At 40.5% G+C, this 25,506-nt stretch overlaps 2 protein-coding genes across 5 annotated transcripts in view; both read left to right on the top strand.

The window, feature by feature from the left end:
- Nucleotides 1–5,570, top strand: part of VIPAS39 (VPS33B interacting protein, apical-basolateral polarity regulator, spe-39 homolog) — a 24,208-nt gene extending 18,638 nt beyond the window's left edge. Inside the window, exons 15-20 of one of the 2 annotated variants that reach the window (XM_019427316.2) lie at nt 635–676; nt 1,004–1,093; nt 2,504–2,590; nt 3,178–3,267; nt 3,669–3,773; nt 4,521–5,570. In XM_019427316.2, coding sequence (XP_019282861.1) covers nt 635–676; nt 1,004–1,093; nt 2,504–2,590; nt 3,178–3,267; nt 3,669–3,773; nt 4,521–4,541 — 435 coding nt within the window. In that variant the 3' untranslated portion in view covers nt 4,542–5,570. The remainder of the gene's footprint in view (nt 1–634; nt 677–1,003; nt 1,094–2,503; nt 2,591–3,177; nt 3,268–3,668; nt 3,774–4,520) is intronic. The other variant, XM_053889649.1, reaches the window with a different exon arrangement.
- On the top strand, nt 4,701–25,506 carry NOXRED1 (NADP dependent oxidoreductase domain containing 1). Of its 3 annotated transcripts, none has more exons than XM_019427318.2 (7): nt 4,701–4,803; nt 8,831–9,002; nt 10,920–11,125; nt 14,868–15,048; nt 15,646–15,797; nt 16,427–16,649; nt 24,808–25,506. In XM_019427318.2, exons 1-7 carry the CDS (start codon nt 4,767–4,769, stop codon nt 24,983–24,985), a joined length of 1,149 nt encoding a protein of 382 aa, XP_019282863.2. In that variant the 5' UTR covers nt 4,701–4,766; the 3' UTR covers nt 24,986–25,506. The 3 variants fall into 3 exon arrangements, with proteins under 3 accessions (XP_019282863.2, XP_019282866.2, XP_019282864.2); XM_019427321.2 differs by lacking the exon at nt 4,701–4,803 and adding an exon at nt 7,954–8,299; XM_019427319.2 differs by lacking the exon at nt 4,701–4,803 and adding an exon at nt 7,954–8,303.

Here is a 25,506-nt window from a genome sequence, read left to right as displayed (position 1 = left end):
GCACTGCACAAGAGGAATATACTTCGAAGCCAGTTATTTCCTTGTGCTCTTAACAATGGGTGTATATAGTTTTTGGAAGTCCACCTGGAAGCTTTCCTGGCCCTCAGAAAAGATAAGGAACAATGGATAAGGAACTTCATTGTTATTTGACTTTCTGTGCTCAGAAGGGGTGGGCTAAGTGGGAAAAAGAGGTTTGTAAGGGCTTGTGTGGCTTCCGGTGAGCTGGCATGCTAGCATAGCACATTCTGTCTCACCAGTGCTGGTCCCACAGCAGTCCCTGTTCAAAGGTCCATAATTTCAAATGGATTTGCATGGTACAGAGAAGAGCAGGGTGTTAAGTATTTGTGAGTACTCTAAAAAATTGTGTTTTTTGAAGAGATTTGAGTTTAATGGTAGTAGGTGGGAATGATCATAATGGTCACAAGATTAACATTAAAATTGGGAAATATATGTATTAATCCAGTTTCATTCAGCCAAGTTGTGGTATCCTATTAGACCTGGTGGAGTTTTTCTCTTAAATTATTTTCTGTGTTTAAATGGCTACAGAGTGAAATGTAGTAAAAAGAAAATGTTAGATTAAGTGGTATTTGAGAAAGTCAATAACACTAAAATTCCTTCTCTACTTTCATCCTAGGGGACGTTCAGCAGTCCAGTCAACCTGAAGAAGACATTTAAGGTAGATATAAACTGGTCACTGTTGGGTAAGGTAGTATCAGGGTAACTACGTGGAGTGGATATTGCTTTGTAACCCTGCACAAGAAGTCCCTTAATATTCACAGTTAAAGGTGGAAAGGACTGAGTTTGTGGGAAGCGAAGAAAGACTGCAACCGAATGGCTTACGGTGGTGCTGGGGCTTGGGAGTGAGAAAGTTCTTGATGACTTGAGAGATTTGTGCATTTTAAGGGGCAGAATCAACCCCAGGGGATATTTTTGCCTGTCTTTTCTAGAATTCTCCCTGATGCATTTCTACTTACCCTTAATTCCTCTGGTCTCTGTTTTTTAGATCCCAGATAAACAGTATGTGCTGACGGCCCTGGCCGCTCGTGCCAAGCTTCGGGCCTGGCATGATGTAGATGCCCTCTTTACCACAAAGGTGGGTGCCCTGGAATTGTGTGGTGCTTCTGGGGCCTCGGAGTTACCGTCTTGTGACCTCGTGCCTCATGGGAATCTCAAGTTCTAGTTACTGGTTTACATTTTTCCTCCAACCTTTTATTTGTCAAACTGAAGGAAAAATTGAAAGAATAGTATGATAAACACAAATAGTCTTTACTTATTTCACTAGTTTATTAACATTTTGCCATATCTACTTTCTCTTTTTTTGCTGAACCATTTAAAAGTGAATTGCAGACATCGTGACACTTTTCCCTTGAATACTTAAGCATTTATTTCATTTATAACCACAATATTATCAATTTCAGGGTATTTAATGTTAATATATTTTTAAAATTTATTTATTTTGAGAGAGGGGGAGGCAAAACGCAAGTGGGGGAGGGTCATAGAAAGAGAGGGAGAGAGAGAATTCCAAGCAGGCTCTGACAGGGGGCTTGATCACATGAACTGTGAGATCATGACCTGAGCTGAAACCAAGAGTTGTATGCTTAACTGACTGAGCCACCCAGGCCCTTAACATTAATATTATAATATCATATGTATAGTCTATATTCAAATTGGCTCTTTAAAACTTTATGTTTTTGTGTTTGCTGTCAGGATCCAATCAAGGATCTTACATTACTTTGGTTGTCTCTATTTGTTCATATTTTAAATATCCTTTTTTCTACTATAGGTTTGAGAATTTTCTGTTTCTTCCCTTTGTTAGGTGGTTCTTACTTGTTTTTTTGTTTTTAAGATTTTATTTTTAAGTAATCGTCACACCCAGGCTGGGGCTCAGACTCACAGCCCCTGAGATCAAGAGTCGCATGCTCCACCAACTGAGCCAGCCAGCCTCTCCGCTGTATATATGCATACACACACACACACACACACACACACACACACACACACACACACACACACACTATGAGAGCATAGACAGTCAAATAACATGAAGTTCCTTATCCATTGTTCCTTATCAATTGTCTACCTGCTCCTATTTCAGTCCCTTCCTCAAGGCAGACACTTAAAAGTTTGATGGTAATTTCCCAGACTTCTCACAAATTTACAAATATATTTATATGAATATAAAAACGTGGAAGATAGAATTTTTTTCTATCCAGATAAGTTCATACTACAAGTATTCTTAATTAAGTTGCTTGTTTCATTTAGCCATATTTCATAGACTTTTCTCTTCCTGTAGATCTAAGAACTTATTTCTTGTCTCTGACTCTTTTTCCATCCTGTTAAATTCCTTGACTTTTCTGAAAAACTCGTTTCTCTTCTCTATCTCCCACCTCCCATCCATCCACACTCCCTAGCGTGTTATTCTAGTCTGACCGTAAAATGAATGGTTACAAAGTGTGTTGAGTCTTTCTTGTCTAGCTACTGCTGCCTCATCTTCCCTTTTCAGAACTGGCTGGGCTACACCAAGAAGAGAGCGCCCATTGGCTTCCATCGGGTTGTAGAAATTTTGCACAAGAATAGTGCCCCTGTCCAGGTAATGGCCTCCTAAAGAGAGTTGGGTACAGGATCCTCTAGGAGACCTAACTTTTAGCCTCTTACTGGTCAGTGATGGGAGACTTGATCTGCTCTGGTCTTATCTTAAAGACAATATAGTAGCTGCAGTGGATCTTGATATAGAAAAGGTCAGGTAGGGAAGTTCTCCTCTGCCCTTTAGAAGGAATCCCAGACTGCCCCTCTCTGAGGAGCATCTACTGTGTTTAGCCCGTGTGGAGCACTGACATATTACTCAAATGATACAAAAGGAGAGCTCAGTGACAAAGGACATCAAGTAGCACTGAGCACAGCATCGGATCAGATCTAGAACACACCTGTTGCTGGCATGGATGTCTAATTATAGGGTAAGGCAGAGTGTGCTCTTCCTGTCTCTCCTGGGCCAGCATGGAAGTACCGCATAGAGTCCACCTCACTCCCCATTGCAGAACTAGTCTTATGGTTGATGGTGGGAATTGTAGACATCAGATATGGAACTCATGCCTTCCTCAGGATTTTTTTTGTGTAGCTTTTAGAGCTCTTTGTTTTATGAGTCTGGGAGTCATTAATCAGAAGTACCTCTTCCTATAGATATTACAAGAGTATGTTAATCTGGTGGAAGATGCGGACACAAAGTTGAACTTAGCCACCAAATTCAAGTGCCATGATGTCGTCATTGATGTGAGTCCCTAAGAAAGGAGAAGCCTGAGTTAGACCCTCAGTGGAGAGTGGGGGATTATGATCTTCTCTGTCTAGATCCTGTGGTACTTCTTTCAATTTTGGCTTTAACAGACAAGATGATCTGGCAAGAGTTAATTTGGAGACCTGTTCTCCTGTATTATTTTCCCAGCCCTTTGACCTCTCTTTTTTTATAAATTTGTTGCATTCAGAGAATTCATAGAACTGAATCCAGCCACATGAGCTCTTCAGTAAGAAATTCTGTAGGTGCCTGACCCCACTGTCCTCCCACTGTAGCCTCTCAGTCTCTCCTTGAACCTTGCCCCAGTGTTGGGAGTGGCAGGAAGAAAAAGACCCTTGTAGAGAAGGCTCATTGGAAGTTTTATTGCTGTGTGTTGGTACAGACTTGCCGGGACCTGAAGGATCGTCAGCAGTTGCTAGCATACAGGAGTAAAGTGGATAAAGGATCTGCAGAGGAGGAGAAGATTGATGCCATTCTGAATAGCTCGGTAAGCAGCAACAGTTTACCCCTGCAAGCAGTCTCAGGAGATGATCCCCAAAGTAGCATCAAGTATATATTCCCAAGGCCAAGATGGGGTCACAGTTAGCTGAGCATCATAGATATAAGAGTCTGTGAGCCTAAGGGTCTGAAGCGCTGCTTCGAAAGGCAGAAATTACTCCTGAGATGTGGGATGATCCAGGGGTAATCTGGGGACCTTGGGCTGAGATTTCACATAGTACCTTGATAATCGTTAAACACATCAGGTAGGAGGTACACGTCCAGGGACCATGGGAATGACTGCTGCAGACGCAGAATATCCAGATGGTAGTTTTCTGGGGCCAGGTATGATCTACTGGTTGGAAGTAAGTGGCTAAAACAGCTTTTAGCTATTTGGGCAACACAACTGACTCATCTCTCATAGCATGAAATTACTGAGCTTTTTGTTCACATAGAGCTTAGCTCCCTGTTAGATATTTGGGAACCTACCATGGAGTCATCTAAAGCTAGTGAATCTTGGTCCTGAGGAGGGCAGAGCCAGAATAAATGCCCTAAATCAGGCTTGTAAGATACAGAATGGGTATTTAATTCCTCTCTGAATAAGCAAACTCCCCTACATACTAGAAAAACATTTTTCAACTTCCCCCTCCATTCTCCTTATTCTTACTTTACCTAGCTGTGAGCCTTGTTTTATTGTATTCCCCTGCCTGTCTGTAGGGGTCAGTGGAAACTGATCATTGTTTGTTCTTTTCCACAGCAAATTCGTTGGAAGAATTAAGTGGCATTAGCTACCCTGAAACCTGCCTCATTTCTTCCTTTCCTGCCTATAGTAGAGAGTGCTCTTTGTTGGGAGAATTACAGTATCACATCGCTTTGGACCCATCATCAACAGGCAATGCCTGCTACTCTTAGGACAGAAACCAGCGTCTGGGCACAGACAGCTTCAGACTGATCTTCTGTCCAAGAATCATCATCTAAGGGCCAAGATCTAAAGCTCTGACTCATGAGAAAGATTCTCTCCACCTGGTGCTCAAGTGAAGGTGGGAATAATTTCTAGATTGGGCCCATATTGGGCAAGATCTCTCTTGGTCTGGGAAAATGACTGCTCTAGAAAAGAAGTCTCCTAGACTAAGAGGTCAGGGATCATAGGATGGCCACTCCATCCCTCTCAGCTAATTATGACCCTGGACTTGGTGCTGGACATTGGGAGTTCTGCTCTGAATGGAGTCGGAATAGAACTGAAATGGCTCTCTCTCAAGGGACCTCAGGAAGGGGTGCCAGTATAGCCAGGAGCTGTTGGAGGTGCCCTCACACCAGACTGCACAGAGTCCTCCACATAATGACAGAGAGTGCCCAGACGTCGTGTTTCTTCAGCCAGTGTCCTTCTGCTGCCCCAGTTCTAGCCTCTGTTCGAGACTTGTGGTTCCTCTTTCACCTGCACACCAAGATGGCCTTGTGTAGGAGATAAGGACATCCCTGTTATCTTTTCCTCTACTTCTCCCACCCCAGACCCATAACTTTATATGGAGCTCAGATTCAGCAGTGCTAGAGAGCTCTTCCTTTATGCACAAATCTCATTATTTCACTAGGCGCTTTCAGAAGGTCCACCAGGGCTAAACTCAGCAGCATTTCAGACGGTTAGGATATTAATTAAGATGGAGGTTTTAGTTTCATGCTTGGTTTTCAAGAGGGTATTCTGGAGTGCTAGCCTCCTGCTCTGTACCAATAGAAGCCTCTCTTCTCTATAACTGAATTGGGTTTCCCCGACATGCCTAGACTCCTAATAAAGCTATTTCTTCCTTGGTGCCTTCTCTTTTCCCTCCCAAATGTTTTGTACAGAACAATGAAATAATTGCCTTGTCTCTTGGGACCACTACAAACCTGCCTCAGTGACCGCATTCAGTAGTCTGTCAACACACGTCAGGTCATGGAGTAACGGTGCTTATGGCAAAGTACAGCCATGTGGTTAACAGACAGCACTGTACCTGGAGACAAAAGACCTGGCCTCTTGTCCCAGCTCTGCTGCTGACAAGCTGTGTGATGTTGGGTGAATCCCTTTCTCTCTGGACTCACTATCTTAACCTGTCATAGGGGGGCATGTTTCTCTTGGAACTTGTAGAAGTCTATGCTCCTGTGACTGTGTGGAGCAGGTGAAGGGGTAGAAAGAAGAGATGTTGTATAGAGGCACAGAGCATGCTTAAATCCATGTGGTTCTCAACTGGGAGAATTTGGGCCCCAGGAGACTGTCCAAATCTGGAGAAGCTTTGTTGCCACAACTGGTGAATGCTACTGGCATCAAGTGGGTAGAAGCAAGGGATGCTGCTAAATATCCTACCATGTAGGACAGCCCCCGCCAACGAAGAATTATCTTGCCCAGAATGTCAGTAATGCAAATGCTGACAAACCCTGCTTTCCGGGGATTAGACTCTATCTCTTGCTCCTCCACTTTGCGATCCCCTTTGCAATTCCAGGTAACCTCATAGTTCCTTCCCTAACCATCCGTCTTGCTGTTCAAGAAACAGGATTTGCTAAATTATGCTCAAGTTATTTGCCGATAACAAACCACATTAACCTTATTAACTAGTATATCAGGGTTCATTTAGAGAAGCAGAATGTCTAGGAGTATACAGTCTGTCTATATGTGGGCTTCATTACAGGGATCTGACTTTACTCAAGTATGGCCATTGGTTAAACAGGTTATGGAAGGTTGTCTTCGTATCTGGTGGTAGAGGTGGACGTCCATAGGACAGGCATCGGGGAAGGGAAGATGAATAAAATGTGAGGGAAAGCAAGGACAACATGGAGGCCATGAGGCTGGACAGGAACCCGTGTCAGCTGTCACCGCCTCCAATGTTGAGGATGTGGGTGTCCTGCAGGCAAAACTAGTTGGTGGTCTTTGTCACGAAACTGAACACAAACCTGGCCCAGGAGTGTGAGAAGCTGTAAGAGGATCCAGGGGAAAGTGTAGTGATCATGGGTCCAGCTGCTGCTCCGCATCAACACGGTCGCCAGCAAAGTACCTGCCCAGACCTTATAAGCAAGCAACACAAACTGGCTGCTGCTTCAGCCTTCCAGATCCTGTGCAAAAGTCTTGTGGCACACCCTAACTGGAAACATTCAGGGAAGGGAATTCTGGGAAATGTAGCTCAGCTTCGCCAACTTGACATGTTACCAAGCCACAACCACTGGATCCACATTTTTGAGGATGTATTAGTGAAGGATGGGCCTAGAATCCACGCCTGTACAGGTTAACCAGTGCTGAGTGGGGAGGTTTTGAACTTGTCTTTCCTTTGGAACAATAAATATCACTTGCAACATTAGGATGACCTACTCGCTGTTTTGATCAAAGGAAGTATTTCTCAGACTTGACGAGAATTTCCATACTCTTCGCTTCAAGTGCTGAGATTGTGAGTGACATAGGAGCCCTTCTATGCAAAGGATTAGAGAAGCCAGCCACGAGAGGTCACATATTGTATGGCTCTAGTCACATGAAATCGCGAAAAAAGGTAAATCCACAGAGACAAAAAGATTTGCGGTGCCAGGGGCTGAGGAGGGTGACGAGCAAGTGGGGCGTAACTGCTTAATGGGTACAGGGTTTCCTTTCACTGGGAGGATAAAAATGTTTTAGAACTAGAGGTTCCAGAGCATGTACAACACTGCAAATGTACTGAATTGTTCACTTCCAAATGGCTGTGTTATGTGAGTTTTACTTCAATTTCTTTTAATTTAAAAAGTAGATTAGAAGGGTGCCTGGCTGGCTCAGTCCATGCAGCATGAGACTTTTGATCATGAGTTCGAGTCCCACGTTGGGTATAGAGATTACTTTTTAAAAAATGGATTAGAGATTTGAATAGTTTTGATTTCTGGTCTCAATTTTGCCATTGCTATAAAATAGAGTTCTGAATATCATTGATTGTTTTCCCACCGTTACTGAAGTATAATTGACAAATAAAAATTGTATATGTTCAAGGTATACAGCATGATGATTTGCTATATATTGTGAAATGATTACCACAGTCCAATTAATTAACACATCTGTCATATAGTTCCCTTTTGTGTGTGTGGTGAGAACATTTAAGATCTATTCTTAGCAAATTTCAAGTATATAATCTAGTATAATTAACTATAGTCACTATGGGGTACATTATATCCCAAGAATTTACTTGTCTTATTCTTCAGTATCTTGAATATAAAAAGAAAAGGTATGAAAAATAACACCTTGAGTAGTGCTGGGATCTGTATGATATTCCAGTCTGGGAAAAATCTAGATGCCCAGAACCTTCTGTTAGGAAAGGGAGGATCCCATACTGCCCTGGTGTAGTGCTCCTAGGAGTAGCAAAAAGAATTCCTGCTCTCATGACGCAAGTCTAGAAAACCTCTGGGTGGGGCTGGCCCCTTTAAGGCTCAGAGACTGAAGTAATCTGGTAGCTAAGGAGTCATAATGACAACTTTCTTGGGTAATTCTCCCTAGAAATGTAGTTCTTACTCTCCACGACCAGAAGTACCTAGGAGTAAAGCCACCTTCTCCTCATTTTGGTTGGTGAGAGATATATGTAAATGGGCTTACATATCTCTGGCTTCATTTTCTAAAACTCTAGATGTCCTTGGCCTAGAAAAGAGACCATGTTAAATTTGGGCCCTTTCCTATCCTGTGGGGAACACAGAGTTGAGTGAAAGGGAAGAATTCCTTTGAAGTGGTGTGTACATGTTCAGTCCTATTTCTAAAATCTTGGAGGGAATAGAAGGGACAAGGCCCTGGCCCACAACCACCTGTGAAACCCACTGCTAAAGTAAGTGCATCTGCTGAAAAACATGGCTGTAGCCTACGGAGATGACCATCACTTTGGATTTTTGTTCAGGTTTTTCATGAATCCAGATATTCCTGATCTGTGAGCAGTCAGAGCTTAGGAATCCTCCAGGACTCACACTGCAAGTACAGAATCTGAGAGGAGAGAGGTGCTGAAGCCCACCATCACAGGAGCTTGTGACTGGGACACACACCCTCCTGTGTAGATTCCCTTGTCTTCTAAGAGAGGGAGCCAAACTGATTGGTATCTATCACTGCAGGAGGTGGTGGCTTGGAAATGGACTTGCTTGAGGACCTTGAATCCCTGCAGTTTGAGTATGGGATTCAAGAGGAAGACTGCAGCTGGCTGTATTTGCAGGGCCGTTCTCGAGGGCTGGTGATCAAGGCCTGTGCCCATGCAACTTTCTTCTGCAAGCTACTCTGTAATTTGAGGTAAGCTAGGTCTCCGAGGTAAGGCAGATGGAGAAGAATCCCACTGCAGAGAATCCAAATGACTTAAACTTTTTATATTGGAGGATAGATTTGGCAGGGGGAGTGTCTTCCTACCTTTTCCAACCCACAGTCAATCACTCCTGGTCTGAAAGCACCAGGAAATGCATACCAGAATCCCTTGGCTGTGGTTACATAACAAAGCGTGGCTTGTGATTACCTTTTGGTGGGTAGATTGATTAAATGATCAGTTCATTCATTCAGCCATTCATCCCTCATTGGGACCACCAACTTGGCTTCTACAGCTACCATATCTAGCTATTCTCTGGCTATTGGCCGAAAATTTTGGGGCTAAGCTAATAGTGGAATTCTCCCTAACAGGAAAACCACCTGAAATTTTGGGGGTCCTTTTGGCCAGGTGACTTACATGAATACAGTATTCCAGGAATACTCTCAGTCTAGTCCTGACCTCTCGTGTCTTTGTACAATGTGGCTTCAGACACTTAAACAAGAAGTGTGTGAGAGCAAGGTACTTAAGACCAGACTCCTGGATTCTATAACTCTAGGTTACTCCTAAACATTGGTAGCTCCCCTGCCACCAGACTACTTTTCTCTGAAATTAGATCAACTCCTAGATGGTGGGACCAGATCTAAATTGAGCATGTTACAGATACAGCAGATACTCAAAGAGGCAGTCTACTTAATGAGTTTGCTGATTGGTTGACTGATAAGAGAACATAAACCTTTTGGTTGCATCCCAGATGAGTGGTGAGAAATCAAAATATGAAACTTCCGGAGGCATTTTATATTTGGGAGGATTGGACACAGAGGAAATGCTTTCCTTTCAACTTAGAAAACTTAAATAGAATGTGGCTTGTGATGTATATATGGAAACTCCAGAGCTTAAGACCAATTTTTACAGAAATATAGAACAAATATAAGATAGTATAACAACAGAAAACAATGCCTTATATATTCAGAGGTTAGACTTTGTTCACCTTGGGCCAAGGAAACACATCCAGAACCAGTAAGTGAGCCTCTGGAAAGAGTGGCCTCAAACACTTGATCCTGTTTCTCAGGTCTGTTTTCCCTTATACACCACTTTTATAAATCATGTTTGAAAAAAGCTAAGTTATCTGGTTACCCAGATCTATGCAAAAGTGAAATAGCAAACTAGAAAGAGTAGGCGTAGGGTGAGAAAAGGTATGCTTATCATGATGTCAATGAAAATTGACAGCTGTCTGCATAGGAAACAGTGAAGGAACTGGCCCACAGTGTTCCAGGATGATGTATAAACAGTTGGCTGTTCACAATGATAGTCCTGAGTCCAACAGTTCAATATTCAGATCTTGTGTTTAAGGCAGGGAAATGCACAGTGCATGTAACAACAACAACAACAACAACAACAACAACAACAACAACAACAAATGTTCATTTAAAAATGTTTTAGGGCACCTGGGTGGCTCAGTCAGCTAAGCGTCCGACCTCAGCTCAGGTCACGATCTCGCAGGGTTCGAGCCCCGCGTCGGGCTCTGTGCTGACAGCTCAGAGCCTGGAGCCTGTTTTGGATTCTGTGTCTCCCTCTCTCTCTGACCCTCCCCCGTTCATGCTCTATCTCTCTGTCTCAAAAATAAATAAACGTTAAAAAAATTATAAATAAATAAATAAGTAAAAATGTTTTAAAGAAGTTTCGGTCCCTTGAAGGAGTATGCTTTTCTTTCTGGAAAATTCACTCAGGAGAAACATTTCATTCCCTAGCGATACTGGACAAGTGGCACTTGATTGGAATGCCTTATCTCTGGAGTACTAAAGGTGCCACCAGGCTGCCATATGAGGAAGTTAAAGCAGAGAACACCAGAGGTTGACAGTTAAGAGCTACAGGCATATATTCATTTATGTGTCTGTGTGTTCCTTCTCCAGAGAATCATTACGTGAGAAGCACACTTCCAGGTGTCTCTTGACTGGATTGCTTGCTGACACTCCCGATGATGATGATGATGATGAGTTAAAGGTGGGCATCATTGGAGGTGGCCACCTTGGAAAGCAGCTGGCTTGTGCACTGCTTCAGCTTGTCCCCATCCCTGCTGAGAACCTGAGGATTTCCACTCGCAGGCCAGAGGCCCTGGGTGAGGAGCAGTGTGTGGTAGCTCTTTAGGTGTTGATGAGGCCATTTTGAAGAGGTTCCTTGAAGGAGGAACCCCTGCACGCAACACGCTGAGTTCTCTGCTTGCTAGCCCTGAGAAAAGCTAGGAAGGGGTGTGTGTGTGTGTGTGTGTGTGTGTGTGTGTGTGTGTGTGTGTGTGTGTGTGTTTTAAAAGTTTTATTTTTAAGTAACTTCTGCACCCAATGTGGGACTTGAACTCACAATCCTGAGATCAAGAGTCTCAAGCTCCACCAACTGACCCAGCCAGGGGCCCATAGAAAGATGGGTTTTAACTTGTTCCTTAAAACAACTTTCTTCTCATGCTTCTGTTTCTCTTCAGATCAAATAAATCTTTTGTTTTTTACTGGAAGAAAAAAAAAAGAGGAAAACTTTCTTCTCCCTGTAAATGTTTTATATCCATCTCTCCTCCCTGTGCCCTTGGTGATAAAATAGCTTTCTGAGTCTTTGATACAGAAAAGTTTTCTAAAGAGAGTTCAAATCTTCTCATTGGACCAGTTAGATTCTGGTGGGTATTAAACAGTTCCAAACATTTGGCCTTGTGTTTTTAAAAATAACAATTACTAAATTTTTAAAAATGTTTTATAATAATTTTACTTACTAGTCTATGATGATAGAGGTCAGAAGAGTGGTTGCTTCTGGGGAGACTGACAGAGGAGGGACCCAAAGGAACTTTTTGGGGAGATGAAAATGTTCAATATCTTGAGAAAGGTATGAGTTACATGGGTGTATGCATTTGTCAAAAATGATAAGACTAGATACTTCAGCTCTGTGTGTGCCCTTTATATAAGTTATACTTCAGTAATAAAAGTATAACATAATTTTATGTATATTATAGGAAATTTAGAATATTCTATAATGAAGTAAATAATAACTATCTATAATCCCCTTACCAGGGTTACCATTTCCTTCCTATATTTCTCTGCTCATATCAGATTATATCAGTAATTGATACTGTACAAAGTTGTTTGCATTCTGCATTTATCACTTAATTTGTCATAAGCATATTCTCCTATTAACGTTCTTCAAAATAATGATTTTAAGGTTATCTAGTATCCCAAAATATGGCTGTATGGTAATTTATGTTGTATTTGGTTGGATTTCCTTGCACATAATTTAAAAAATAAAATTACTAGGTCAGAGAATAAGTACATCTTTATTAAGATACAATTTGTGTATAATAAATTGCACATTTTCAAAGTGTACAATTTGTTTTGACACATCTGTGTTTTGACACATCTTTGTACACCTGTGAAACCATCAACACAAGGTAATGAACTTATTCATCACTCCCAAAACTTTCCTTGTAATTTCTCTCTCTACCTCCTTGCAGCTCCCCATGAAACCACTGATCTGTCACCATCAATTAGTTTGCATTTTCTAGAATTTTATATAAATGGAATCATACAGTTTATACTTTTACATTCTGACTTCTTTCACTCTGCATAATTATTTCGAGATATACCCATGTTGTTTCACATATTGATATTCTTTTTATTTCTGAGTAGTACTTCATGGCATGAGTATTCCATAGTTTATCTGTTCAGCTGGGGGTGGACATCCAGGTTGTTTCCTGGTTTTAGCTATTATACATAAGGCTACTATGTACATTTGTGTACAGATATTAGTGTGGACAAATGCTTCACTTTTTCATAGGTAAACTCCTGGAAGTGGAATGGCTAGATCGTATGGTACGTTGTTTAGATTTTTTAAAGAAACTTCTAATATAGTTTTTCAAATTGACTTCCAAAAAGGGATGTATGCTTTCACCAGAATTGTGTAAGAACACTCATTTCACTAAAGTGGGTCATGGGCATTAAGGAGGGCACTTGTTGAGATGAGCACTGGGTGTTGTATGTAAGCCAATTTGACAATAAATTATATTTTTAAAAAAAGAACACCCATTTCACTATACTCTTGTCAGTTCTGGGAATCCTTTTTTTTTAAATAATCGTTTTAATATGACTTTAAAATTTTTCTGGTTTAATATATTCTTCATTGATCACTAGAAGAACTGAATATTTTTTATAGGTTTATTGCTATTTCATCTTTTTTGAGTTCTTTTCAACTTTTGTGTTGGAATGCTGAACATTTTTTTTCTAATTGTTTTGTTATTAATTTGCAAGCATTCTTTCTGTATTAAAGAAACTTGAAAAAAATCTTACCACCCAAGACAAATCTCTTAAATCTCATCAATAGGACTAGTATATGTGATATTTCAATAAGGTACATATATTCTTTGGAAACCACTATATTTTTTAATAATAAAATTACAGCTTTTAAAATTAATTAATTAATTAATTAATTAATTTAAGAGCATGAGTAGGGGAGGTGCAGAGAGAGAGAGAGAGGGAGAGAGGGAGAGAGGGAGAGAGACAATCCCAAACAGGCTCTGCACTACCAGCACAGAGCTCGATGCCGGGCTCAACCCCGTGAACCATGAGATCATGACCTGAGCTGAAATCAAGAGTCAGATGCTGAGTCACCCAGGTGCCCCTGAAATTGTAGTTTTAGAATATCACTGCATGTTGTGTCAGGAAGCAGGAACTCAAAATGCTGAGCATCAGAGTCTGTACACTTTTGAGAACAAAACATGAAAGAAGAATGGCTGTGCATGTTTTCTTTTTTTATTTTAGAGCATGAGCAAGGGAAGGAGGGGAGAGAGAGAGAGAGAGAGAGAGAGAGAGAGAATATCTCAAGCAGGTTCCACGTTCAGCATGGAGCCTGATGCAGGGCTTGATCCCATGACCCTGGCATCATGATCTGAGCTGAAATCAAGAGTCAGACACTCAACTGACTGAGCCACCCAGGTGCTCTTGTGTATATTTTTTAAACTTCCTCTTTGTCCTGTCCATTTTCTAGGTTTACAAGTGCCCAGATAACAATAGCATCACATGTATCATGTACTCTTGGTAGTTAAAATAAAAACTCACCTCTCCGATGTCTATAATATTCTGTTTTCCAATAACAAAACATGCTACCTTATGTGAGTTTACATTTTTACTTTTGAAATCCATATTGAAAAAGTACAAATGATTAACTATCAGTGATTGATATACTGAAAATACATGAGCTACCACATTTCTCTCAACATTTAAAAGTATCTTGTTAACAGTCAGTTGTGTCTACTTTACTGAAACCATAAGTATATCTTTCCAGACTCCTCCCAGCCTCTGCCCTATACTCTTCCACTCTCTTAGCCATTCCTACCTGAGAGCTCAAGCCAGTTAGCTGTGTAACTCTAGGCAAGCCAAATGATTTCTTGAAACCTCAGTTTCCTCATTTGTAATATAGGAATAATACCAGTCTCTGTCTCAGAAGGTCCTTGTGAGGATTCCCTTACAATGTACGTAGAATACTTTGTACACTATCTGGCATGTGGTAAGCCTTCAGTAAATTAGAGCAAGAAGGCTTCTTCCAGATTTTTTCTTTCTCAAAAATAAACAAACAAACCTGAAAAATTCTAGCATTAGGTCTAAAAGAAGATAAGGATGAATTGTAATCTCAAGCACTGTTGCAGTGGTGCTAGCTGCTTTGATAATGGGGTTAGGGCATTACCTGTGTCTTCTAGAAGATGTGAGGGGAATTCTTTGATTTATGTGTTGACAGGACTTGAGATGAAGTAATTGTCATCCTCTCCCCATAGTTGATGTTTAGATCAGACTCATTTGTACTATGATCTTTCTTTCTTCCTTTATCCCTCCCAGATGAGTTCCAGAAACTGGGAATCCAGTGCTTTTACCATAACCCTTATCTGGTGAACTGGGCCAACTTGGTATTCCTCTGCTGCCTGCCATCTCAGCTGCCTACTATCTGTCTGGAAATTCAAGCCTGCCTGGAAAAAGGTTGCATTGTGTACAGCTTCGCAGCTGCTGTCCCAATAGCCAGGTATCCTGTTAGGGAGAGCACGGAACTGGCAGAACCATATCCCCTCATATCTGGCTTCTACCCCCCACCTCCACCCCAGCCCCCTACCTCATGGAGTTGGTCATTCCCGGTAATAAGGTAGAAGCAGCTTCTCCTGCAACACCCAGCCAGCCTTTCTAATTGTGTCTTCCCACTTTTCCACAAACAGCACTTGTGGGTGGAACATTTTCTTTGATGTGCAAATGTTTAGAACTGCAATGGCGCATTGCTTCCCACTACTTGAGGCCGACTAGCGTTCCCCTTGTGCATTAATGGGAAGGGTAACCACCAGTGACCAACATGAAAAGTGATTCACAGCATGTGTCAAATAGTATTTTTTGTGCCCCTATTGTCTAGCCTGGTGTCTGGCATGAGACAACATTCACTAAGTGTTAGTGGTTGAAAGAGTCCAACTAATAAGCAGTGCCCTCAGTGCTGCCTCCACCCATGTTTGCCTCTGAGCGGTGTTGTGCAGGGGAGGATGTTGTTGGGGTTGGATATGATCCAACACAATGGATCCTGTGGTGGTTTATGATAGTCTTGGCCCAGCACTCCATGTCTTGGGAGATTTCCTTTCAGGTTGAAACTCCTGCTGAACCACACCAATATCTTGCGGCCTCAGTATCAGTGTGTTGAAGATTTTGTCAACATCTGGGGGGCCAATAAGGAGATCACAGCTGCCCTCCAAGATCCTGCGACCCTTCAGACTACCTGCCCCTACAGTTCTGCTGGTAAAGGCTTGCTGTGTGTTTGGCACTCTTTTGAAAGTTACTTTCCTCTCGGCCTGGTACTATTTTATAATCCCAGTGCGTGTGTGTGTGTGTGTGTGTGTGTCTGTCTTGGGTTATGTGTGTAGGGGGAGTACAAGCTGGATACATTCTCAGCTGTTTAGTTTTGAATGGGAACAGCTTTGGTAACAAAAAGCAGCTGCCATTAAGGCAAGCAGACAAGTCTGAGTATTTGGACCTGTTAAGTCTGAGCCAGAAACAGCCAGAGGGGAGAGCCTATTTAAACAGGAGGATGTGCTGTCTGGCATTAAATGGCATTTCCCTGCTCTAATCTTGCATTTTTCCTTAGTTTCTTCTCCTTATTGGGAGGATCATTCTAGAGATTTCTAGAGATGCTTTTGCCATTAGCAATGTCTACATTAGTCATACCTGTCCTCCTGTGGTGGGGTTGACACATGATTTGTTATAAAGGGCACAATCAGGGCTCTTGGCCCAGAAAGAGGAGTGTTTGCTTATCTTGAGGTTCATATGACCCACCTGTCTTGGAAAAAAGGTGGCTGTTCTTTGTCCTGTGTTCCCGGCAAACCTTTTTGGTGGTGCTGAGTGGTATTTCCCTTCCCATTAATGTGTAGGGGGAATAATCCTCAATATCAAGTGGTTGGAGGGAGTGTTCTACGCCATCCTAAACATCTGCACCGCAAAGGACATGCCCCACTTACAAGTGCTGCAACATCTGAATGAACTGTTCCTCTCTGTGCACTTTGAAGACTGTGGGAAGGATGGAGCATCTTGCCCCAAATTTCAATTAGGTGATTTTGTCAACCAAGTCTATACCAAGAACCTATCTCAGAAAAGGTAAGGCATCAGACAGCTGGCTATTCTAATTTCTCCCACACATCTTAGCAGATGCTTTTTCTTTTCGCGTGATCTTTAAAATTTTATAAAAATAATACATTCTTGTAAAAAATCCAACTAGTGGAAAAGCGAAAGCTCTCCTTTGCTCCTCAAATACCGTTTCATAGACTTTACCTCCAGTGGGTTTTATATTTTTGTCTTTTTTTTTTTTTTTTTTTTTTAATTTTTTTTTTTTTTTCAACGTTTTTTATTTATTTTTGGGACAGAGAGAGACAGAGCATGAACGGGGGAGGGGCAGAGAGAGAGGGAGACACAGAATCGGAAACAGGCTCCAGGCTCTGAGCCATCAGCCCAGAGCCTGACGCGGGGCTCGAACTCACGGACCGCGAGATCGTGACCTGGCTGAAGTCGGACGCTTAACCGACTGCGCCACCCAGGCGCCCCTATATTTTTGTCTTTTAATCTATGTATTTACAAACATATTTATATTATCATGGTATTATGTGTATGCATATCTATATCTGTACATTTTTGAAACATGGGGACTATATATGCTGATTTTTCATTTACTATGTTGTGGATGCCATTCCATGTCAGTACAATCATATCTACTCTATTTATAAGCAATGCATAGGGATCCATTGGGTATATTATTTCATTGAATTTATTCATCTTATTTATTCTTGATGGTAATGTAGTTTCTCCCTGCCCCAAAATCTGAATAAGGGTCTGCATATGAACATTTTTTTTTTTAAAGTTTTCTTTTCTCCTTTTTTTTTTTTTTTAATGTTTTATTTATTTTTGAGACAGAGAGAGACAGAGCATGAACAGGGGAGGGTCAGCGAGAGGGAGACACAGAATCTGAAACAGGCTCCAGGCTCTGAGTTGTCAGCACAGAGCCCGACTCGGGGCTTGAACTCATGGACCGCGAGATCATGACCTGAGCCGAAGTCGGCCGCTTAACCAACTGAGCCACCCAGGCGCCCTGCATATGAACATTTTTATACATAGCTTGCACACTTGTACCAATATTTCTGTTGGATGAATATCTAGAATATTCTAGAAGAATATTTCTGGGTTAGGGTATATACATTTTATGTTTGATAGGTATTCCCAAATTGCTTATCAAAAATGTGGTGCTTAGAGCACCTGGGTGGCTCAGTCGGTTAAGTGTCTGACTCTTGATTTTGACTCAGGTCATGATCTTCAGGTTGTTGGGATTGAGCCCCATGTTGGGCTCTGCACTGACAGCGTGGAGGCTGCTTAGGATTCTCTCTCTGCCCCTCCCCTACTCGCATGCCTGCACACACACACTTTCTCTCTCTCTAAATAAATAAACTTAAAAAAAAATTCTTTAAAAAATGTGGTGCTTATTTACATTTCCACCAGTGTGTATGAGTATGCCATTTCTCCATAGCTTGATAGCTATAAGAATCAATCTTTTTAATCTTTGATAATCTAATAGGGAAAAACTGTTGCCCTTATTACCAGTGACTTCCATGCCACTAAATTCATTTGGCAATTTTTTTAAAGTATTTTTTTAAACGTTTATTTGAGAGAGAGAGAGAGAGAGCAAGCAGGGGAGGGGCAGAGAGGGAGAGGGAGGCACAGAATCCGAAGCGGGGTCTGGGCTCTGAGCTGTCAGCACAGAGCCTGATGTGGGGCTCCAACCCACGAACTGTGAGATCATGACCTGAGCTGAAGTCGGAAGCTTAACCGACTGAGCCACCCAGGTGCCCCAACAATTTATTTATTATTATTTTAACATTTATTTATTTTTGAGAGACAGAGAGAGGCAGAGCATGAGTAGGGGAGGGGGAGAGAGAGAGAGAGAGATACAGAATCTGAAGCAGGCTCCAGGCTCTGAGCCGTTTGTTAGCACAGAGCCCGACATAGGGCTCAAACTCACAAACTGCAAGACCATGACCTGAGCTGAAGTCGGACGCTCAACCGACTGAGCCACCCAGGTGCCCCTCATTTGGCAATTTTTAACCCTCCTCTTCCTTGACTATTGAACCTGGAACTCTTGAATCCTTCTTGAAGCAATCTCTTTTCTTGGCTTTCATGATACCCTTAGGTTCTTCTCATTTTCTTCCTGTCTCTCTAGCCCCTCCTTTGCCAGCTCCTCTTTTGCCTCATCTTTATGTCTGGGAGTTTTCAGGGCTCTGTCCTAGGCCTTCTTTATTGCCATTCTACACTTTGTTCATGGGTGATCATTTCCAGTTCAGGGACTTAGGCTGCCATCTTTGCACTGACAGCAAATGACTCTCTAGCCTAGAGTCAACTCTATACCCAAGTTAAGTTTGTAGTCACCATCTCCCCTCAAACTCAACATGTCCAGAAGCATACCTGCTCTCATACCTGCTCTGCTGGTGTTTCTTACCTAATTACATGCTCTTTTGCCAAGTTGTTTAAACAGAAGCCTGGAAGTAATCCTTGATGGCCTCCCATCTCTCGCATTCTAATTAATCACCAAAGGCCAGTGAAGCACTTCCAGTTTGGGGATTTCCCTTCACCCTTAGCCTGGGATTCCTTTTTCTCTCTTACATTGGATCTCTTTTTCCTGGATCCCTCTTCCTCTGGTATGGTTTACTCTTTCATAATGGTGGATCATATCTTCTTTCGGTAGCTTCTTTTGAAAACAATGTAATTATAGAGACTGTGTCTGAAAATGTTTTTATTCTAACCTAATATTTTATGAGAACATAGCCAGGTGTAGAATTCTAAGTTAGAAGTAATTTTGCCTTAGAGTTTTAAAGGCATTGCTTCATTGTCTCACAGAGTTGCTGGGTTTTTTTGTTTTTTTTTTTAATTTTTAAGTGTTACTCATTTTTTGAGAGAGAGGGGGAGACAGAGCGCGAGTAGGAGAGGGGCAGAGAGAGAGAGAGATAGAATCTGAAGCAGGCTCCAGGCTCTGAGCTGTCAGCACAGAACCTGACAAGGGGCTCAAACCCACGAACCGTGAGATCATGACTTGAGCTGAAGTTGGACGCTTAACCGACTGAGCCACCCAGGTGCCCCAGACAGAGTTGCTGTTGAGAAGTACAATGCCATTCTAATTCTTGAATTCAAACTTTTTTTGAAATCTGTTCCTTTTCTCCCTTGGAAGTTTTTAGTATCTTTTGACCTCAGTATCCTAAAATTTTATGATGGGTGATGAATTTGGGTCTATTTTATTTTATTTTTATTTTTGATGTAGGTCTATTTTAACTCACTGTGTTGGGCACATAGTGAGCCTTTCTCCTTTCCCCCTTAATTAAAAAAAATTTTGTGAAATATAACACTTATGCAGAAAAGTGCATATTCCATAAATTCCTAAATAATGCAGTTTAATGAACTGTTGTAAAGGAAATATGTATGTAACTGGCACCCATAAAAGAAGCAGAACATTCAGCAGTCCTTTTTAACCTGAATGTCAAATTCTCTACTTTTCTCCAGTTATGTCTGATAATTTCCTCCCCTTTCCTGTTTTGTCTCTTCTCTTTAGTCCAATGTTGAACCTCCTGGACTGAAACTCTGATTTTCTTTATCTTTCCTATTTTTTAATTATTTATTCTTCTTATTCTTCTTCTTCTTATTTTTAGGAAGATGGGGAGGGACAAAGAGGGAGAATCTCAAGCAGGTTCCATGCTTAGTATGGAGCCCAACATGCGGCTCGATCCCACGACCACAAGATCATGACCTGAGCTGAAATCAAGTGTCAGATGCTTAACTGACTGAGCCACCCAGGTGCCCCTATCTTTTCTATTTTTAATATCTTTGTCTATTTCTATTTTCTGAGAGATTTCAACTATACTGTTTTTGCTATCATATTTTAAGCATATTTTAATTTTTGGTATATTTTGAATATTTTCAAAATTTTTAAGTCTCCAAATATTCCTTTTTATGTAGCATCCTGTTGTCATTTCATTATGCAATACCATCTCTTATCCCTTTGAGAATGTAAATGAATTTTTTTCTTCTGTGAGGAATCTGTACTGATCACTGGTTTTGGTTTCTATCATGGATTTGAGAAGCTTTATTCAAGTACGTATATGGAGAACTTTGCTCATATTTAAGGTCCTGGTTACTAAAAAGTTGATTGGAAACTCTGTTACTGTAGTCATTACTACAGAGTGATTTGGTCAGCTATTTCCTTGGGAAACACTAAATATTGGTTTAAGTCTTTGGGACCCAACTGCAGGAAAGAAAGCTATGTATGTGTATAAGAAGAGGGGTCATTTTATTGCTTATATTTTTTTACTTTATATCCTTTCTATTCAGCAAATCCTTGCCCGCAACAGTGCCTATTGTCTCCTTGTCCAGAGACTCCATATTTTTTTTTAAAGTCTTATTTATTTAAGTAATCTTCACACCCAATGTGGGACTCAAACTCATGACCCCTGAGATCAAGAGTTGCCCGCTCCACTGACTGAGCCAGCCAGGTGCCCCCCAAGACCCTCTATTTAACTCTTCTAGAGAATAAATCTTCTGTTGGGGAGGAGGAGGGACAGTCTCCTGACTGTGCAGCATTGGGTAGTGTGCTGTGAGGGTCTCTCTCTTTTTTAAGATTTTCAGTCCATCATCCTATTTTTAGTCCCATCTCATCTCCACTTCTGATGTACTGGGTCCCACTACATCTTGAGTCTTTTGTGGGTTCTATGATGTAAATGGACTGTGTCTTGGTTCTCCCTGTTGCTGACTTCAGATTCAGCTCAGTGTTATTATTTGTCCATATTTTTTCCAGCTTCCAAGTTGTTGCTCTTGTGTTCTCTCTCGTTCTCATTATATATTCTTTGCCTATTCATTTCTCTTTTGTTTGCTTTTATATATTGTTTCAGAGAAGGTTTTCAGTAGGAATACATTATGTGTATTGGAAATAACTTCCATATTTTTCTTTCTTTTTGGTACCTTTTGCTGCTCAGAGATTCTCATTTTTGTAGTCAAAAGTGTCAAATCACTGCTTTATGGCTTTGGGGTTTTAAATCATACTTATAAAGACCATCTTCACCCTAAGATATTCTATATTGTCTTCTAGTATTTTATTTTTAAAATATTTAAATCTTTAAGCAGTTTTGGATTTTTAGTATCTTCTATTCATTTTGGAAAGCCAATTGTCCTACATTATTTATAGAGTGGCCATTCCTTTTCCTACCAATTTGAAATATGATTTTTATTATTTAATAAAATGAAGGATATTTATGGGTATATTTCTGGACTGTATTCTGAACTGTGGGCCTATTTTCTATTCCTATGCTATGATTTTTTTTGTCATCAACTTTATTTTTATTTATTTTTAATTTACATCCAAGTTTGCATATAGTACAATAATGATTTCAGGAATAGAATCCAGTGATTCATCCCCTACTTATAATAGCCAGTGTTCATTCCAACAAGTGTCCTCCTTAATGCCCCTTGCCCATTTAGTCTTTCCCTCCACCCACAACCCCTCTGGCAACCCTTGGTTTGTTTTCTGAATTTAAGTCTTTTATGTTTTGTCTCCCTTCCTGTTTTTATATTATTTTTGCTTCCCTTCCCTTATGTTCATCTATTTTGTATCTTAAATTCCACATATGAGTGAAGTCATATATTTGTCTTTCTCTAATTTCACTTAGCATAATACCCTCTAGTTTCATCCATGTTGTTGCAAATGGCAAGATTTCATTGTTTTTGATTGCCAAGTAATATTCCATTGTGTGTGTGTGTGTGTGTGTGTGTGTGTGTGTGTGTGTGTGTGTACTTCTTTATCCATTCATCAGTCGATGGACATTTGGGCTCTTTCCATACTTTGGCTATTGTCGATAGTGCTGCTATAAACATTGGGGTCCATGTGCCTCTTCAGAACAGCACACCTATATTCTTTGGATAAGTACCTAGTAGTGCAATTGCTGGGTCATAGGGTAGTTCTATTTTTAATTTTTTGAGGAACCTCCATACTGTTTTCCAGAGTGGCCCAGTTTGCATTCCCACGAGCAGTGCAATAGGGTTCCTCTTTCTCCGCATCCTCATCAACATCTGTTGTTGCCTGAGTTGTTAATGTTAGCCATTCTGACAGGTGTGAGGTAGTATCTCATTGTGGTTTTAATTTGTATTTCCCTGATGATGAGTGATTTTGAACATTTTTTCATGTGTCTGTTAGCCATCTGGATATCTTCTTTGGAAAAGTGTCTATTCATATCTTTTGCCCATTTCTTAACTGGATTATTTATTTTTTGGGTGTTGAGTTTGATAAGTTCTTTATAGATTTTGGATAGTAACCCTTCATCTGATAGGTCATTTGCAAATATCTTCTCCCTTTCTGTCAGTTGCCTTGTAGTTTTGCTGATTGTTTCCTTTGCCATGCCAAAGCTCCCATGCTATGATTAATTGCTGTAATGTGTTTCTGTATTTTTGTATCTGATAGGGCAAGTCCTCTTCATTATTATTTTCCAAAAAAATTTTTAATGTTTATTTATTTAGAGAGAGATAGAGAATGCACAGGGGAGGGGCAGAGAGAGAGGGAAACACAGACTTTGAAGCAGGCTTCAAGCTCTAAGCTGTCAGCACAGAGCCTGACACAGGGCTCAAACTCACAAACTGTGAGATCATGACCTGAGCCGAAGTTGGACGCTCAACTGTCTAAGCCACCCAGGTACCCCTATTATTTTCCAAAATCCTTATGCATTTATTTTTCATGTGAATTTTTAAAAAATGACTTTAAAAATTAGAAAAGTAACAAATGTTTATGGTAAATAGGATATCAACTAAAATGTACCAAACAGAAAGTGAAAGTACCTCCCTTAAATCCCATTTTCAAGAGGTAACTACTCTCAATATTTGCTGTGACAAATGAACTTGAAAATAGGCTATGTTTTTAATGTTAAATTACTGAGTAGGATGTTTGCTCTTGGCTTCTGGCACTATTTATAAAGTTGAAAGATTCCTTCTTAAATGAAGGAGTGGTAGAATATCATTTTGTAAACTCTAATGAAATAATGAATCTAGGCAACTATAGGTGAAAAGTTGATGGGGGGGCTTTATAATGAATAGATCACACTGAATCCATTAATCAGTCTTAACACTGCAGACAGACAATGTATTTCTGGATAAAACAGATACAGATGAAATACTCTTATAAAAAACCCCAGAATTTGATCAAGTATAGATTTAAATTCAAGAGACAGGAAAATGTTAAATGACCATGAGATATTATCAGCAAAATCTAGAATATGGGAAATTTTAGAGGACAAACAACCTAATTTCTTCAACAAAAAAACTGCAAGGAAAAAAAAGAGGAAGGGGAACTTATAAAAAAAAAAGACTTGAAAGTCCCTATACATGTGTTGATCTATATACCTTAATAAGTTGAAGAGGGTATCTTTTTTCTTTTAATGCTTTTTATTAATTTTTGATAGAGACAGAGTGTCAGCTGGGGAGGGGCAGAGAGAGAGGGAGACACAGAATCTGAAGCAGGCTTCAGGCTCCAAGCTGTCAGCACAGACCCCGATCATGAATCTGTGAGATCATGACCTGAGCTGAAGTTGGATGCTTAACAACTGAGCCACCCAGGCACCCCATTTGTTGAAGAAGATATCTTTAAAAAACATTTTTTTTTAGTATTTATTTTTGAGAGAGACAGACAGAGTGCAGGTGGGGGAGGGACAGAGAGAGAGAGAGAATGAGAGAGAGAGAGAGAGAGAGAGAGAGAAGGAGGCACAGAATCCGAAGCAGGCTCCAGGCTCTGAGCTGTCAGCACAGAGCCTGAGGCAGGGCTCAAACTCACCTACCATGAGATCATGACCTGAGCCAAAGTAAGCCACTTAACCGACTGAACCACCCAGGCACCCCTGTTGAAGAGAACAGCTTAAAAGAAATGAGATCTTTTGTATTCCTAATGTCCATGATCCTCTTACATATTCTATTTCTAAATTCAAGGGAAATATACTGAAAAGAACATCAATGTCATTATTATAATCATTCTTTAATTAATTATGAATTCCTGCACACTTAGAAAAATGTACATAAGTACAAAAATCATAAGTACAATTAAATCTACATAGTGAATAGTTCTAGCTGAATGTTTAACTATGAATTTTAATTAGTTTGATATAAAAATAAAGTATCTTATTTCCTGTTCTAACAGCCAAATCAGATGTACTGAACAGACATTAAAAAGTAACAGTATTTTTTTTCACTCCAGGCCTTTCCCCTGGTTTGATCTGACTGCTGTGCAACTCAAGGAAACTCCCTTTAGTCAGCAGCTCTCAACCAGTACTGCTCTCCAGGACCACCTTACCCTTCTATACTGTGATTCATTTGGCATCTCCCTAACCAAAAAACAGCAGCCAGTGGTCTCCACAGGCTCTCCCTCCCAATAAGAGAAGAGACCTCAGGAATCAGGATTTTTTTCCCTTCCACAATGGTTGTACCCTGATTATCACAATTCACATTAGGAATCATGTGATTACATTGTGTTTGCCACATGTTGGGCATTAAGGAATTAGAAAATTATACTGATGTTCTTTAAAATATAGAATAAAACAAGAAGTCTTTTACATCAGTATATTTGGGTATGTCTGGCTTTTGGAAGCAACCAAAAGAAACTATATAACCTGACACACTTAAGTAAGCCACTTCCCTAGGAAAGCCGTGTTAATATAAATTATTTCACTTCTAAAAGCTAAATTATTAGCTGTTTAGATAGTATATATTGCAGCTTGTTCTCCTGTAGCAGTGAGTAGCTGACAAACGATACAGCTTGCTTTTCCTACCATTTTGGATAAAGAAGTAAAATGTGTGGTAAACAATCTTAATTGAATTATGACTCATTTCATGCTTATTTCAGCTATATATGACTGTTCTGGAATTATCTTATTTAAAGCTGTTCCCATTTAAACCA

This window comes from Panthera pardus, unplaced genomic scaffold (genome assembly GCF_024362965.1).
Source record: "Panthera pardus isolate Hobbes unplaced genomic scaffold, ASM2436296v1 HiC_scaffold_24, whole genome shotgun sequence".
NCBI lineage: Eukaryota > Metazoa > Chordata > Mammalia > Carnivora > Felidae > Panthera > Panthera pardus.
The sequence above is the reverse complement of the archived record's forward strand: the minus strand, read 5'-3'. Positions and strand labels throughout refer to the sequence as shown.